This window comes from Acomys russatus, chromosome X (genome assembly GCF_903995435.1).
Source record: "Acomys russatus chromosome X, mAcoRus1.1, whole genome shotgun sequence".
NCBI classification, from domain to species: domain Eukaryota; kingdom Metazoa; phylum Chordata; class Mammalia; order Rodentia; family Muridae; genus Acomys; species Acomys russatus.
This window is the reverse complement of record NC_067169.1, coordinates 65714241-65731867: the sequence shown is the minus strand read 5'-3', so window position 1 is coordinate 65731867 and position 17627 is coordinate 65714241. Positions and strand designations below refer to the sequence as shown.

Below are 17627 nucleotides of genomic sequence, written 5' to 3'. Positions count from 1 at the left end.
AAATGACAAGCTTGCAGAGGAAGAAATTAGGAAAACCACACCCTTCACATTAGCCACAAGCAATATAAAATATCTAGGAGTTACCCTAACTAAGGAAGTGAAGGACTTGTATGAAAAAAAATTCAAAACTCTGAAGAAAGAGATTGAAGATGACCTGAGAAGATGGCATGATCTTCCTTGCTCATGGATCGGGAGAATTAACATAGTAAAAATGGCCATCCTACCAAAAGCAATCTACGGATTCAATGCAATCCCTATCAAAATACCTACACAATTTTTTAAAGACATTGAAAGTTCAATTCTGAACTTCATATGGAAAAATGAAAAACCCAGAATAGCTAAAACAATCTTGTACAATAAAAGGTGCAACGGAGGAATTTCCATACCTTATCTCAAACTGTACTATAAAGCAATAGTAATTAAAACAGCATGGTACTGGCAGAGCAACAGGCTGGTTGATCAGTGGAATCAAATGGAAGACCCAGATATGAATCCACACACATATGGTCACTTGTTTTTTGACAAAGAAGCCAAATCCATCCAATGGAAAAAGTATAGCATCTTCAACAAATGGTGCTGGTCTAACTGGAGGTCTATGTGTAAAAAAATAAAACTGGACCCATATTTGTCACCTTGCACAAAACTCAAATCCATGTGGATTAAAGACCTCAACATAAAACCAGAGACACTAAGCCACTTAGAAGAAAAAGTGGGAAAGAGCCTGGAACATATTGGCACAGGAGACAACTTCCTGAATAGAACACCAACGGCCCAGGCCTTAATGTCAACCATTAATAAATGGGACCTCATGAGGCTGAGAAGCTTCTGTAAGGCAGGAGACACTGTCAAGAGAACAAAGCGACAGCCTACAGACTGGGAAAAAATCTTCACCAACCCTACATCCGACAAAGGTCTAATATCCAAAATATATAAAGAACTCAAGAAATTAAACACCACCAAACCGAATAACCCAATTGAGAAATGGGGCTTGGAACTAAACAGAGAATTCTCAACAGAGGAGTATCAAATGGCTGAGAAACACTTAAAGAAAGGCTCAACCTCCTTAGTCATCAGGGAAATGCAAATCAAAACAACTCTGAGATTCCATCTTACACCCATCAGAATGGTTAAGATCAAAAACTCAAGCGACACCACATGCTGGCGAGGATGTGGGGAGAGAGGAACACTCCTTCATTGCTGGTGGGAATGCAAACTAGTACAGCCACTTTGGAAATCTTTCTGGTGCTATCTCAGAAAAATGGGAATATGGCTTCCTCAAGACCCAGCTATTCCACTCCTTGGAATATACCCAGAAGATGCTCCAGCACACAACAAGAAAATTTGCTCAACCATGTTCATAGCAGCCTTATTCTTAATAGCCAGAACATGGAAACAGCCTAAGTGTCCCTCAGTAGAAGAGTGGATAAAGAAACTGTGGTACATATACACTATGGAATATTACTCAGCTATTAAAAACAAGGAATTCCCGAAATTTGTGGATAAATGGATTGAGCTAGAAATGATCATAATGAGTGAGTTAACCCAGAAGCAGAAAGACTCAAATGGTATATACTCACTTATATCTGCATACTAGCCCAAGGGGCATGTCCCACGAAAGCCTTCACTTACCAGGAAACTGGGACAGAGGGGAAGGCATCCTATTGGGACTCTAAATGAGAGACGCATGGGAGAATAGCAAAATAAAAGGATACAGAGGGTCCTAGAAATCTACAAGTAGAACAATATGATAGGCAGATTTGGGCCCAGGGGTCCCGCTCAAACTAAGGCACCAACCAAGGACAATACAGGAGGTAAACTTTAAACCCCTTCCCAGATCTAGCCAATGGTCAGAATATTCTCCACAGTTGAGTGGAGAGTGTGATATGACTTTCTCACGTACTCTGGTGCCTCATATTTGACCATGTCCCCTGGAGGGGGAGACCTGGTGGCACTCAGAGGAAGGACAGCAAGTAGCCAAGAAGAGACTTGATACCCTATGAGAATATATAGGGGGATATAATCCCCCTCAGGAACAGTCATAGGGGAGGGGTATAATGGGAAAATGGGGGGGGGGGGCGGAGGAATGGGAGGATATAAGGGATGGGATAAACATTGAGATGTAACAAGAATAAATTAAAAAAATAAAAAAAATAAAAATAAAAACCACTTAAAGAAATGCTCAGCATCCTTAGTCATCAGGGATATGCAAATAAAAAAGATTCTGAGATTCCATTTTACATCTTTAAGAATGGTCAATATCAGAAATGCAAGTGATAGTACATGCTGGTAAGGATGTGGAGAAAGGGGAACACACTCCTTCATTGCTGGTGGGAGTGCAAACTTGTACAACCATTTTAGACATCTATCTGGTGCTTTCTCAGAAAATTTGGACTAGTACTACCTCAAGACCCAGCTATACCACTCCAGGGCATATACCCTAAAGATGCTCCACCACCCCAGAAAAGCATACGCACAACCATGTTCATAGTAGACTTACTCTTAATAACCAGAATCTGGAAACAACCTATATGTCTCTCAATTGCAGAATGAATAAAGAAACTATGGTATATTTAAACAATGGAAAACTACTCAGATGTCGCCAATAGACATCTCATTTTCCACTGCTGTGGGGAAAGTGGAGACTGCCTCTGACATGAACTCTAGTGTCCCCAATTTGATCATTTTTCCCTTGGTGGGAAGACCCAGTGACACACAGAGAAATAGGAAGCAGGCTATCAGGATGAGTCCTGATGGACTGCGGTCATATGTTGGGGCAGAAGGTAGCCTTCTGTCAGAGGTATAAGGGAGGGAAATAGGGCAAAAAATGAAGGAGGAGGGGATGGGAAGATACAAACGAGGTGATAACAATGGGGATATAATCAGAATAAATTATAATTTTAAAAATGTTTAAACAAAAAGAAAGAAACATTATCTTAACTATAATAACAGAGTGATCTTTCTCCCAATCTATCACATAAAACTATAAAAAATGTAGTAAATAAAGCTATTTGGTGCATTTGACAACTAGTGTTAATTGTTGTGGTAATTTGAGAAAAAATGCTCCCCTGCATTCCCACCACCGCCACCAATATGCTCATTTAGGCTCAGGTGTTTGAATATTTTGTTCCTAGTTTATAGAACTGATTGGGTAGTGTCAGAAAGTATGTCTTTCTTGGAGAAGATATGTTACTGGAGGTGGGTTTTGGGGGATTTAAAGAGCTTTGAAATTTCCTTCTCTTTGTCTCTGTTCTATGCTTGTATATTAAGATGTGAGCTCTCAGCATCTATTTTTTGCTATGATGCTTAATGTTGTTGCCTTCTGGTATGCTTCCCTATCAGGACTACATACTTCCGGAACCATAAACCCAAGTAAAGCATTGATTCTGTAAGTTGCCTTTCTTATGGTGTTGTAACAGCAGCAGAAAAGTAACATAATTGTTGACCTGAGATATACAATCATCTGAGAGCCAGATCTCTGGATATGTCTGGAGGATTATCTTGTCTATGTTAATTAATGTGGGAAACCCCATCTTTATTATGGGTAGGGCCAGATCTTGGTTCAAAATCATTGAAAATGAAGAAAGGGAGCAAAGCACCAAAATTCATTCATCACATTTTATTTCCTGATTGAAGATAAAATAAAACTAAATATTTCAAATTCCTGATGCCTTGACTTCTCCATGAAGTAATGAATGTTGTACTGTGAGGTAAAATAACCTCTTCCTCCATTATGTGGGTTTTTATTTTTTGCAGTGGTATTTTTATAAAGAAAATAAAAGAACTGAAGACATTCATTCATATATTTTCTAGACAAACATAATTCCATCTAAATTGGGTGGGACTCTATTTAAACTTTAAGAAATTGTTTGTAAAAATATCATCAAAACATTAAAAAGTTCTTCTGTAATTATTTTAAAATACTAATACACACTGATACATATTCATATACAAATTACCACCTTCTTTGATAGTATGACATTTCCAATTACCAAGATGATTTAAGAAAGTTTATACACTTTCCTTAAAGAGCATATTGCTTTACCATTTGTAGCACAGTATGTCTTGGCTGCTTGTGAAGTTTTTTTTTTTTTTTTTCATTTCCTTTTTTAAAAGCCCGGACAACTCCCTGCCCTGAAACAGGCTGGGTCCACCTAGTCTAAGCCATACCATTCTTAAAGTGACTGGTCTCCTCTGATCTTAGAAGCTTGTTTTATTTTTGTCCTGTATGTCTGTCTAAGCCTTCAAAGTATGATTTAGCTTCCTATTAGTGATATATAATGCTGGCCTTTGGAAAACAAAGCATATTTTATTCATAATATTTTCTGTATTAAAGTGAATGACATTAAATGTAGGAACTCCTTAGTTTATATGTATATGCATATTTTAAAGGACTTTAGCAGGCAGTGTTTAAATTCCTAAATTAGACATAACAAATCTTCTTTAAAGTATTTAAGTAATTAAAGTACACATTTTTAATTTTTTTCTTTATTTTAATATTTTTTTCAAAATTTGTTTTAAATTTCTGTAAAACATTCTTCAATCCATTATTTTATTCAATCCATTATAAATTCAACTTGAAGTAGGAAAAAAAAAAAAAAAACAGGTAATGGGACTGAGCATAACTGAGTGGTGTGTCTTAAAAGAGGAACCACAGGCCCGCCGTCACCAAGACAAACAAATCTAACTTATCAAGCATGTACACATTTTTTTCTTTCAGTAATAATTTTTGGAAAATTACACTTTCAAAGAACCAGCCCTTAAAAATAGATACTCTTTCCAAAAAATAAAACCCAGTATCCAAGTTCTGAGATCTCACAAAAGTAGTTGAAAGCACATGGTGGTGTCAGCTGGCAGGTCATGCCCAAGCCAGTTTCACAGCACAGGGAACTCTGACTGGCTGGGTAGATGAAGTCCGAACCCCTGGCTGCCGTGACACCAATGCTCCCTCCTCCGTGTTGGCAACTGTCTTGTTGCTAAATTACACATAATTCATTTTCTTTGGGTACATCATTAGCTAACACCAAGGGACGAGAATAAAGGTTTGGGTTGTCAGCATTCCAGTCACTGTAGCTGCTTTACTGTGGTTTCTAAAGGTGCTAGACTAGGAAGCCCTAAGGCCGTGACAAAGGCCACCTGCTCACAGCTTATAGACTAGCGCATAATAAATCAGCATCACCAGTGAAAACCACCTCAGCTCCAATCGCCACATCTGTGATGAAGGAAAACACTAACTGGAGAGCTTTACATCTGGATAGCCATCACCTCTTCAGGAAAGCCATTTCGTATAAATTCAAAATGGCCTAAATTTGACCAAAATATTACACGAGTTCTCATTATAATATCACCAAAACTTAACTTACATTTTAAAATTTTGTCCCACATTCTACACCTGCTTTAAAGATTTGCCATCACACTGCCAAGAAGATCCCAGCAGGAGGCTCATTGCACTTCCTCTCCATGTAGAGAAGCGCCCACTAAGAGACTTCCTGCCACTGAAAGTTTCACTGCAAGTTCAAAGTGGTTTAAAGAGGTGTGGCAGAGTGTGCAACCAGAAGCGTGTTCACACAACAACAAAGCAAACCCCGGGAAAAGCACATTCACAGACACTGTACGCAGATGCTCGTGAGTGTGGGAGCCCTGCCTGCGGACACACTTATATACAGCTGTGAACGACTTCAAACTAGTACAACTGGAAACGTCTACAAAAGCCAAAATAAAGTCAAATGCACACTGAGAACAGGCTTGCCAATTGTCTACAGGAGCTCCTCAGAGAGCGGCACGGGGCTGCTTAGGAAATGCTCTCTTCCTGATCGATTATCTCTGTCTTAACTGAAAACACATCTGCAAGCATGTGCTTGTGGATCTCGGAGCCCCGGACTTTAAGGGCGTAGCACGCGTTCTCCACCTCATAGGGCCCAGTGTTGCCGATGAAAGAGAACCCATTATAATCCTGGCGTAGAAACTGGCTCACTTCAAAGGGAGTGTCAATGTCCCCATTCCCCACGCTGTTGATGCACATTCGCATCAGTTCTCCAGTGAAGTCGGCCACTCCCAGCAGGTAAGTCAACAAGTGTGACATTCAGTCTCCACATAACAAGCTGCTTATCTTGTCCCTCAGAGGAAGGGGTCTTGCTTTCTTTCCCACTGTCTTCTGTTGTAAACGTCAACTGCTTGTTAATCTCCTCCATACTGATTAGTGAGCAAGTCTTGATGAAGTGTTTGAAAGAGACAGCTTCCACATACTCCTGCAGTCCTGTGGTGACAGCCCTGTGGAACTGGTGCATATCTTCTCCCGAGAGCTCTTGGGCTACCTGTAGTATTTTCTGCCTGACACCATCCAGTTTAGTTTCTGATTCCGTCAGTATCTCCTCCATATCAGGAGAACTTGTAATCCTATGGAGAAGAAAAATCGTCCTCTTACTCTCAACAGTAATGTCCCGGCTTAGCTTCACAAGCCTCTCGTATTTGTCGTGCCTCGCGTCCAGCTCCTGCTGAAATGATTTGAAGGCCAGCATCACGGGCGAAGTCGAACTGACATCCTTCCCTTCCCTCCGCTGGCTATGCGGGAAGTTGTCATGTTTCCTCTTCCTGAAGCCCCCCACCCTAGTCCTCCTTTGCCGCTCACGGTGCAGGGGCCTCAGCTCGCAGGGATGCAGGGATCGCAGCCACCGGATGCCGAGGGGAGAGCGCCAAGGGAGCCCGTGCATGGGTTTATCAGCGCAGAGGCCCTTGCGTCGCCGAGAGGCCACCGCTGGAAGGGACAATTTTTAATTACTTGACAAATTGTCTAGAGCTATAAATGGTTTCAATTTAAGAAATTCCCTTTTCTTAATTTTGATTAAAGACAAAGTTCCCCTGAAGAATGATTTTTATTTTCTAGAATGTTTTATATTTTGTTAACTACCTCTGAGTAGAAAATGCAGAACAAGGGGAGTTTCAGTGGATGTGGCTATAAATGAAAATTGTAAAGAAACTCTAGGTTTTAAGAAAATCCAATTACTTACAAAAGGTTAATAAAGCATATTTTGTCTGTTATATATTAGATAATAATAAGTATTTTTAATAATAACACATCTGATATTATGGGAAAATTTTATAAATTAAGAAACTTAAACGATCTTTATTCAATATTAGTGAGTAATGTGTGAATAAATCTCAACATATCAAGTCATCACACCTATTTCATTGAAGTAAAAAAAATTTGTCACAGTATCTTAAGCATATGGAATCTTAACAATGAAATGATTTAGAAAGAAAAATAAAACAAAACTTCTTTGACACAACAGAGAATTTAATACAGCCATCATTTGTTAAATTGACTATTCTCATTAGCATTTTATGCACAGTACTAGAACAAATTAGAAAGAACATCGACAGAGCACACACCTGTAATCCCAGCACTTGGAGATGGCTAACGATGGAACCTTAAGGAAGGAGATGGATTCTATGGCATAAAAGCACATAAATAGAATATATGAAGGGAAGACAGGAGCCAAATTAATGGGAAAAGAGAGGAAAACTAAAGGCATGCACTTGATGGAAGACAAATAACAACAATGTATATATTTGAAAACATGCTGAGCATGGCCCACGCCTATATTCACAGTACTCAGGATGCAGAGGTATACGAATCTCTGTGAGTTCAAGGCCAACCTGATCTACAAAGAGAGTAGAGGATAGCCAAGGCTATCACAGAGAAACCCTGTCTTGCTACTCAGCTATTGAAAACAAGGGATTCCCAAAATTTGTGGAAAAATGGATTGAGCTAGAAATGATCATAATGAGTGCGTTAACCCAGAAGCAGAAAGACTCAAACAGTATATACTCACTTATATCTGCATAATAGCCCAAGGGGCATGTCCCATGAAAGCCTTTACTTACCAGGAAACTGGGACAGAGGGGAGAACATCCTATTGGGACTCTAGATGAGAGAAGCATGGGAGAATAGCAAAGTTGAAGGATCCAGAGGGTCCTAGAAACCTACAAGTAGAACATTATGATAGGCAGATTTGGGCCCAGGGGTCCCGCCCAAACTATGGCACCAGCCAAGGACAATACAGGCCGTAAACTTCAAACCACTACCCAGACCTAGCCAATGGACAGGACATTCTCCACAGTTGAGTGGAGAGTGCGGTCTGACTTTCACACGTCCTCTGGTGCCTCATATTTGACCATGTAGCCTGGAGGGGGATTCCTGGTGGCACTCAGAGGAAGGATAGCAGGGTACCAAGAAGAGACTTGATACCCTATGAGCATATAAAGAGAGAGGAAGTCCCCCTCAGGCACAATCATAGGGGAGGGGAGTAGGGGGAAAATGCGAAGGAGGGAGGAATGGGAGGATACAAGGGAGTGGATAACCATTGAGATATAATATGAATAAATTAATAAAATTAAAAAAAGAAACTGTGGTACATTTACACAGTGGAATACTACTCAGCTATTAAAAACAAAGTAATTTCTGTAATAAAAACTGATCATCCAGAATGATTACTTATAAGTAGATATTATCCACATAATACTGGTTAACCATACTACAATACACAGAATAAAAGTAGCTAAATAATAAGGATGACCCTGGGAAGGATTCAGAATGACAAATAGAATAGACACAAGAAGCTGATGATGAGAAGGTACAGGAAGAGAGCCTACCATAGAGGTCTTCTGAAAGACTCCACCCAGTGAGTGTTCAAAGCAGATACTGAACTTGCAGCGAAAAATTGGGGTAAGCACAGGGAGCCTTATGGAAGAGTTGAGGGGATAGAAGGACCTGGAGGGGACAGAAGCTCCACAAATAGACCAATGAAGCCAATGAATCTAGACCTGGGGGATGGGAGGGATGGCAGAGCCTGATGCACCAACCTAGGATCATGCATGGTGAAGACCTAGACCCACTGCTCAGATGTAGTCTAAAGGCAACATAGTCTCCTTGTGGGTCCCATAATATGTGGAGCAGGGGCTGGCTCTGACATGATCTCTGGTGTCCACTCATTGATCAATTCTCCCTGGTAGGGTGGCCTTGCCAGGTCACAGAAGAAGAGGATTCAGGTATTCCACATAGACTTGATAGCCTGGGGTCAGATTATAAGGAAGAGGGCTCCCCTTTCTGAAGGATTGGGGAGGGGCGGAAGTGGATGAGGGAGGGAGGGTAGGACAGGGAGGAAAAAAGGGAGGGGACTATAATAGGTATGAAAAGTAAATAAATTAAAATAAAAAAATTAAAAAGAAAAGCAACTGTTACCTGAGAAGGATCCATCTGGATTCTGTCTTCAGGTAAAGCCAGAAGCATATTTTTTTACTATGGTGGTAAATTCTTTCAACTAACTAGTTGGGAAAGAGTGATAAAATTCTCTTTCCAAGATTCTTAGTAGGTTTTGCCAGTATCCATGAGTGAGAAGAATCCCTTGTCATAAACAAATACTATTAACTGATTCAAAACATTTGAATATACAGAGAAAAAATATTATGGCCACTTCTTGAATTAATTTATATTGTATAAGATATTTTCAGTGTCACCCGATAGACTGATTTTATTTCTACATAGCAAACCAGTAACTAATTCAATATTTATTCTCTTAACCAAAAGTCTGCTTTTGCATTGATCCATTATATGAATCATTATAGATAATGTCTGATTTTTCTTCATACTAGACTCCCTTCTTAAAGATTATGAGACAACCTAATTTTATACCACCTTGTAGAGTAAACATAGAGGCCTTATCTCTATTCCACAGGATGACCTTGGGCACATTTTGTAAAAAGAAATTACTCCCTGCTCAATTGTGTAGCTAGCAAAATTATTGTTTTGATCAAATATAATGAATGTGATCAATTTATTGTAAATAAAATACTATAAATTTGAAACAATGAGAAGAAATGTGAATATATTTCATTTTCATTTGGTCCTAGATATTGGTATGACAAATAGTTTCAAAACATTGAAGACAGAACAAGTTTGTCTCGTCTATATTTTGGAGATATTCTCTAGTAATTTATGACTGTAATTCCAGTAGCTACAGAACAGATGCTAATCAGTGAATTCAATAAAACATCAAGCAGATCTCCAGAAAAGGCAGTAAATACCTAAATTATATTTAACAGCCATACAGTTTAAGAGATTTAGATATCTAAAGCTGTCATATTCTTGTGCAAAATAAAGGAGACAGAACTGTGACCATGCATTAATTTCTTCATAGGTTTTACAGATAATTGAAATAGCCTATTCTGTCATTTTGTGAAATATGTCTTTCTCTTCAAGCAGGCTCAGAATTCTAATGATTCAGAGAAGTCTATTAAAAATGTATAAAATGTCATACCTGTTCATTGTGTGTGCTCTCTAGTGAAGGTGTATGTTTATGTGTAGGTCCTTCCTTTGACCTAAAGATAATTAATATAATTTCCCGGGAAAAAAGACAGAATTAAAATACCTGAAAGTAAAATTTTGTAGAAAAATGTTTCAATAAATGTAAATGAAAATAACTTTAATGGCCCAAAGGTTGAAATGTCACATGGAGTCAAATTTACTGAGAGAAGTATAGGATAGTTTCTGTGGTAGGTTTTCTCTTTGGATATCATCTTGTTAATCAGATTGATAGCTTATTATCAGTGACTCCCTGGGTCTTAATTAAAACTAGAGCATTTGGACCAGTCTCTTGCAATATTGTCAAAGCTAGTCAGAAAAATTATCCATACTAAGGCATTTCAATTTCATATTGTTTTGAATTGAATGCATAGGAAATAAACAAATTATTCCTCATTTCTTTGAATTTTATCGACCACATTTTTGTCCCTTAATAATTCATGGACTGCTATCTCTGAGTAATTCCATTTATTCTTCCTTCCTTTGACATGATGAATAAACCTTTTCTAATCCTGCGGCCACAATCATAATTATATTAAGCACAATTTCTTGGGAATAATTATAATGTCTTTGCAGTGCTTCTCAAATTTTAATGAGCATACACTGAACCTCTAGCTATTGATAAAATACAGATTGTGATTCAAGAGCTTGTTCTTTGACCTGAGATTTTGTATTTCTAATGAGCTTCCACATTGTGTTAATACTGCTTGCTAGACAATCAATGTTTGGGTGGCAAAGGTTTTGACAGCCTGATGCTAGACTCTGCCTTTTGATTTTTAAATTTTTCCTAGGCTCTGACATACAGGTTCTCTCAACTTTTACTCTTGTTCATGCTTTCATGCAATTTCTCTATTTTATATATAGATTCACAATCTATTGTCATAAGTCACCTTCCCTGAACCTCTGAAATAATGCTGTATACAGGACTAGAGTAACTGGAATAAACCAGTAGGAATCAACCTACCTGCTCACACCAAACTAAAGTTAACAAATTGCTGAATAAATGCTTATGCAGTCTGACAAATTTTGATTGTGCATATGAGAAGACTCATTTTTTCCACATATTATTCTTACTAATGACCATATGTGTTGGCCATTATAATATGCTGAATTAAAATGAAATAGAAATTGGCACTATCCTATTGACAGTGTGGAAGAGTATGTGTTATTTTCCTTTTGTATGCACAGTGGTTGAGCTCTATTTAGGAAGGATTTTTAAAAAGGAAAATTAAAGGGACATAGAGGAAGGAATTTTCCCCCTAAGTCACATAGGATGAAGTTTATATTTGTTACAGGGTGAATGTCAAACATTTTGACAGGAATAAAAGAAATCAAAACCAAAGTGCAGGCTGTGTGTATACAGACAATGTTGCCTTTTCAGAGAGAAATCTCTAACAAGAGTGCTAAAGCAGCAAATGAACCTTGCTAAAGGCCAAAACGACTGTGACCTTTGAGTTACTCAACCTTTTCAACAACTTTCTCTCGTCCATAAGCCTAAATACTGAACCACATGAAATTTGATTTATAAGTGAAACCTTTGAAAATAAGAAAATAAGAAAATCAGTTTAAATTTAAACTTTTTTGTTTGTTTGTTTTTGGGGACAGGGTTACTGTGTGTAGCCTTGTCTGTCCTGGAGTTGCTTCACAGACCAGACAGGCCTCAAACTTACAGAGATCTTAATGAGTCTGCTCCCCAAATGCTGAAGTTACAGGTGTGTACCACAGTGCCTAGCTGATTTAAACACTTTTTAAAGTTTTTTTTTAGTAGGCACATTTTGGGTGGATATCCATGGAAGGAAGAAGACAGCATCCTATTTTCTACAGCTGCACTTACACAAAACCTTGTGTATAGCATAACTGACCTTGGTCCTGGAAACCAAACTCAAGTCTTCTGGAAGCAAACACTCTTAAGTAATCTCAACAACTTCCAAATTTTGTATTCAAATTTTGTTTGATCTTAAATCTGGCTGTGGCTTACATCTTTGAGTGATATAACTTTAGAAACCAGGAAATCTTATGTGTATTTGAAAGATACATAAGCATGGTTGTCCCTTAAGAATTTGAAATTCATTTCCATATGTGTACAATTAAATCAACCAACTCCAACTTGGCTTCACACTGTTTCATATTGACAATCTTTTCTGTAGTATAAAGCAGGAGTCTTCTAGCTATAACGAAGTTATTTATGTAATGTTAATTTGCATAAAATAGCCAAGAAGAGAATTGGAAACATATAGACAATAGAAGTTATCTTTTACATGTACAATTTAAGTACAATCGAGAAGAGGAAATTATGCTTACCCTTCCGTTGTGAACTCATTGTCAAGATAATGGTGTATTAATCCATTAATGCAGGTGGACCCTCCATGGCCTAATCACTGTTTAAAAGTCCTACCTCCCCAACCAAAAAAAGCCCAGGGCCAGATGGTTTCAGTGCAGAATTCTACCAGACCTTTAAAGGCGAGCTAATACCAATACTCTTCAAGCTACTCCAAAAGATAGAAATGGATGGAAAATTACCAAATTCATTCTATGAGGCCATAGTCTCATTGATACCTAAACCTCACAAAGACTCAACAAAGAAAGAGAATTTCAGACCAATTTCTCTTATGAACATCGATGCAAAATTCTTAAATAAAATACTTGCAAAACGAATACAGGAACACATCAAAGATATCATTCATCATGACCAAGTAGGCTTCATTCCAGGCATGCAGGGATGGTTTAATATACGGGAATCCATCAATGTAATCCACCATATAAACAAACTGAAAATAAAAAACCACATGATCATCTCCATGGATGCAGAGAAAGCATTTGATAAAATTCAACACCCATTCATGTTTAAAGTTTTAGAGAGATCAGGGATACAAGGCACTTTCCTCAACATAATAAAGGCTATATACAGCAAGCCAATAGCCAAAATCAAAGTAAATGGTGAGATACTCAAGGAAATTCCTCTAAAATCGGGAACAAGGCAAGGCTGCCCACTCTCTCCATATCTCTTCAATATAGTACTCGAAGTTCTAGCCAGAGCAATAAGACAACAAAAGGAGATCAAGGGTATCCAAATGGGAAAGGAGGAAGTCAAATTATCCCTCTTTGCAGATGATATGATAGTGTACATAAGTGACCCTCAAAACTCCACCAGAGAACTCCTAAAGCTGATAAACACCTTCAGCAAATTGGCTGGATACAAAATTAACCCAAAAAAGTATGTAGCCTTCCTATACACAAATGACAAGCTTGCAGAGGAAGAAATTAGAAAAACCACACCCTTCACATTAGCCACAAGCAATATTAAATATCTAGGAGTTACCCTAACTAAGCAAGTGAAGGACTTGTATGAAAAAAATTTCAAAACTCTGAAGAAAGAGATTGAAGATGACCTGAGAAGATGGCATGATCTTCCTTGCTCATGGATCGGGAGAATTAACATAGTAAAAATGGACATCCTACCAAAAGCAATCTACAGATTCAATGCAATCCCTAATAAAATACCTACACAATTTTTTAAAGACATTGAAAGTTCAATTCTGAACTTCATATGGAAAAACAATAAACCCAGAATAGCTAAAACAATCTTGTACAATAAGAGGTGCTCCAGAGGAATCTCCATACCTGATCTCAAACTGTACTATAAAGCAATAGTAATTAAAACAGCATGGTACTGGCACAGCAACAGGCTGGTTGATCAGTGGAATCGAATCGAAGACCCAGATATGAATCCACACACATATGGTCACTTGATTTTTGACAAAGAAGCCAAATCCATCCAATGGAAAAAGGATAGCATCTTCAACAAATGGTGCTGGTCTAACTGGAGGTCTATGTGTAAAAAAATAAAACTGGACCCATATTTGTCACCTTGCACAAAACTCAAATCCAAGTGGATTAAAGACCTCAACATAAAACCAGAGACACTAAGCCACTTAGAAGAAAAAGTGGGAAAGAGCCTGGAACATATTGGCACAGGAGACAACTTCCTGAACAGAACACCAACGGCCCAAGCCTTAATGTCAACCATTAATAAATGGGACCTCATGAGGCTGAGAAGCTTCTGTAAGGCAGGAGACACTGTCAAGGGAACAAAGCGACAGCCTATAGACTGGAAAAAAATCTTCACCAACCCTACATCTGACAAAGGTCTAATATCCAAAATATATAAAGAACTCAAGAAATTAAACACCACCAAACCGAATAACCCAATAGAGAAATGGGGCTTGGAACTAAACAGAGAATTCTCAACAGAGGAGTATCAAATGGCTGAGAAACACTTAAAGAAATGCTCAACCTCCTTAGTCATCAGGGAAATGCAAATCAAAACAACTCTGAGATTCCATCTTACACCCATCAGAATGGCTAAGATCAAAAACTCAAGCGACACCACATGCTGGCGAGGATGTGGGGAGAGAGGAACACTCCTTCATTGCTGGTGGGAATGCAAACTAGTACAGCCACTTTGGAAATCTATCTGGTGCTATCTCAGAAAACAGGGAATAGGGCTTCCTCAAGACCCAGCTATTCCACCTCTTGGAATATACCCAGAAGTTTCTCCAGCACACAACAAGAAAATTTGCTCAACCATGTTCATAGCAGCCTTATTCATAATAGCCAGAACATGGAAACAGCCTAAGTGTCCCTCAGTAGAAGAGTGGATAAAGAAACTGTGGTACATATACACTATGGAATATTACTCAGCTATTAAAAACAAGGAATTCCCGAAATTTGTGGATAAATGGATTGAGCTAGAAATGATCATAATGAGTTAGTTAACCCAGAAGCAGAAAGACCCAAATGGTATATACTCACTTATATCTGCAAACTAGCCCAAGGAGCATGTCCCACGAAAGCCTTCACTTACCAGGAAACTGGGACAGAGGGGAAGGCATCCTATTGGGACTCTAAATGAGAGACGCATGGGAGAATAGCAAAATAAAAGGATACAGAGGGTCCTAGAAATCTACAAGTAGAACAATATGATAGGCAGATTTGGGCCCACGGGTCCCGCTCAAACTAAGGCACCAGCCAAGGACAATACAGGAGGTAAACTTTAAACCCCTTCCCAGATCTAGCCAATGGTCAGAATATTCTCCACAGTTGAGTGGAGAGTGTGATACGACTTTCTCACGTACTCTGGTGCCTCACATTTGACCATGTCCCTTGGAGGGGGAGACCTGGTGGCACTCAGAGGAAGGACAGCAAGTAGCCAAGAAGAGACTTGATACCCTATGAGAATATACAGGAGACGTAATCCCCCTCAGGAACAGTCATAGGGGAGGGGAATAATGGGAAAATAGTGGGGGGGGGAGGAATGGGAGGATACAAGGGATGGGATAAACATTGAGATGTAACAAGAATAAATTAATAAAAAATAAATAAAAATAAAAAATAAATAAATAAATAAATAAATAAAATAAAAATAAAAATAAAAAAAGTCCTACCTCATTATAATTTTGCAAAGATAACTGAATATCATGTTTTGGTGGGTGTACAAAAACATTATGTTCACATTACGCTCACGACTTAACAAAGGTGGTACTCATTTTACAAACAGCAACAAATAACAACAACAACAATCCCCATAATAATACTATTCTATTCAAAGAACACATAAAATCTTAACTTGTTTTATCACCACTTCAAAATCATATTCTCATCTAAACATATCACTGATGAGACTTATTGAAGCCAAGCTTTATTCTGAGACCAAATTGCGTTCTAACCATCAGTCTATAAAATTATAAAAGCAGTAATAATTTAAAATATAATAATAGGATGAGTTTGAAAAACTTATATCTCATACAACATACTTTTCTCAAAAAATATTATGTTGTTTCTTGTATTATTATATAGATCACAAAGTTTGCTTCTTCTATTATATATTCCTTTCAGTTTCACTGTGACAATACTTCAACTGGTAAAAAATGATCTTTTCTGTTACACTATAATAGCTTAACTAATTTAAGCATACATATTAGTAGTTGACATTTTGATATAATTTTTATCCAGCAAGAAATATCTATCATAATAAGAAAGAAGTAGGAATGGTGAAAAAATATACTCAACATTATTTAAATGCAGATGCTAGAAAAGCATTTAAGTTTATTCATTGCTAAGATTCTCATTTCAGTAAAATTACCTGACATCCACAGCCTCATGCTGAGATGAACTGCTTCAATTTGACTACAGTTTTGAAATCTACAAGTAGAACAATATGATAGGCAGATTTGGGCCCAGGGGTCCCACTCAAACTAAGGCACCAGCCAAGGACAAAACAGGAGGTAAACTTTAAACCCTTCCCAGATCTAGCCAATGGTCAGAATATTCTCCACAGTTGAGCGGAGAGTGTGATATGACTTTCTTACGTACTATGGTGCCTCACATTTGACCATGTCCCCTGGAGGGGGAGACCTGGTGGCACTCAGAGGAAGGACAGCTGGTAGCCAAGAAGAGACTTGATACCCTATGAGAATATACAGGGGGAGGTAATCCCCCTCAGGAACAGTCATAGGGGAGGGGAATAATGGGAAAATAGGGGGGGGGAGGAATGGGAGGATACAAGGGATGGGATAACCATTGAGATGTAACAAGAATAAATTAATTAAAAAAAAAAAAGAAAAAGAAAAAGAAATGTTGTTTCTTGCAAACTTCAAGAAGTAAAGGTTGAAGTTGTCCCCAAGGAGATAGTATATGAGGCTGGAAATCAAAAATAAAAAGGTCAATTTTTTAAAAACTGCAGATGTAATGCATGTTAAAAAGCAAAAAACAATTTGTAATGGACTCCATATTCTCTCTTATTTTCTTAAGTTTGGAATCCTACAACTATGAGTGATCAGCAACCAAGCATCAATGACCACAGTCTCCCCAATATTTCAAGCATATTTCTCCACAAAGTTTTTCCCCATAGATCTAGGTCAGCATCTCCCTTATCCCGCTCCTCTCTCTGTCTGTCTCTGTCTTTCTGCCTCCATATCTCTCTCTCTCTCTCTCTCTCTCTCTCTCTCTCTCTCTCTCTCTCTCTCTCTGTGTGTGTGTGTGTGTGTAGCCAATATGCTCTGCTATTCCTACAAACCATGGTCTTACTAAACTTGAGTTCTACTTCAAACGGTTATAGATAATACTTTGATCCTTCCATGATGTCTTTTTCTAGTAATACATAATCAGTGTATTTTCATGTTGATCTCCAATACTATTTTAGCATATCTTTAATCCTGATTAAACTCTGACTCACAAAAGATTTTGATAAATCATCCTTGAAGAAGCAAGG

At 38.2% G+C, this 17627-nt stretch overlaps 1 protein-coding gene across 1 annotated transcript in view; it reads right to left on the bottom strand.

The window, feature by feature from the left end:
• Nucleotides 1–5788: 5788 nt before the first annotated feature.
• The window catches only part of LOC127185323 (translin-associated protein X-like), a 37275-nt gene continuing 25436 nt past the window's right edge, over nt 5789–17627 (bottom strand). Inside the window, 3 exon segments of the mRNA XM_051141825.1 lie at nt 5789–6061; nt 6063–6751; nt 16500–16558. Of these exon segments, the coding sequence (XP_050997782.1) occupies nt 5789–6061; nt 6063–6751; nt 16500–16558 (1021 nt within the window).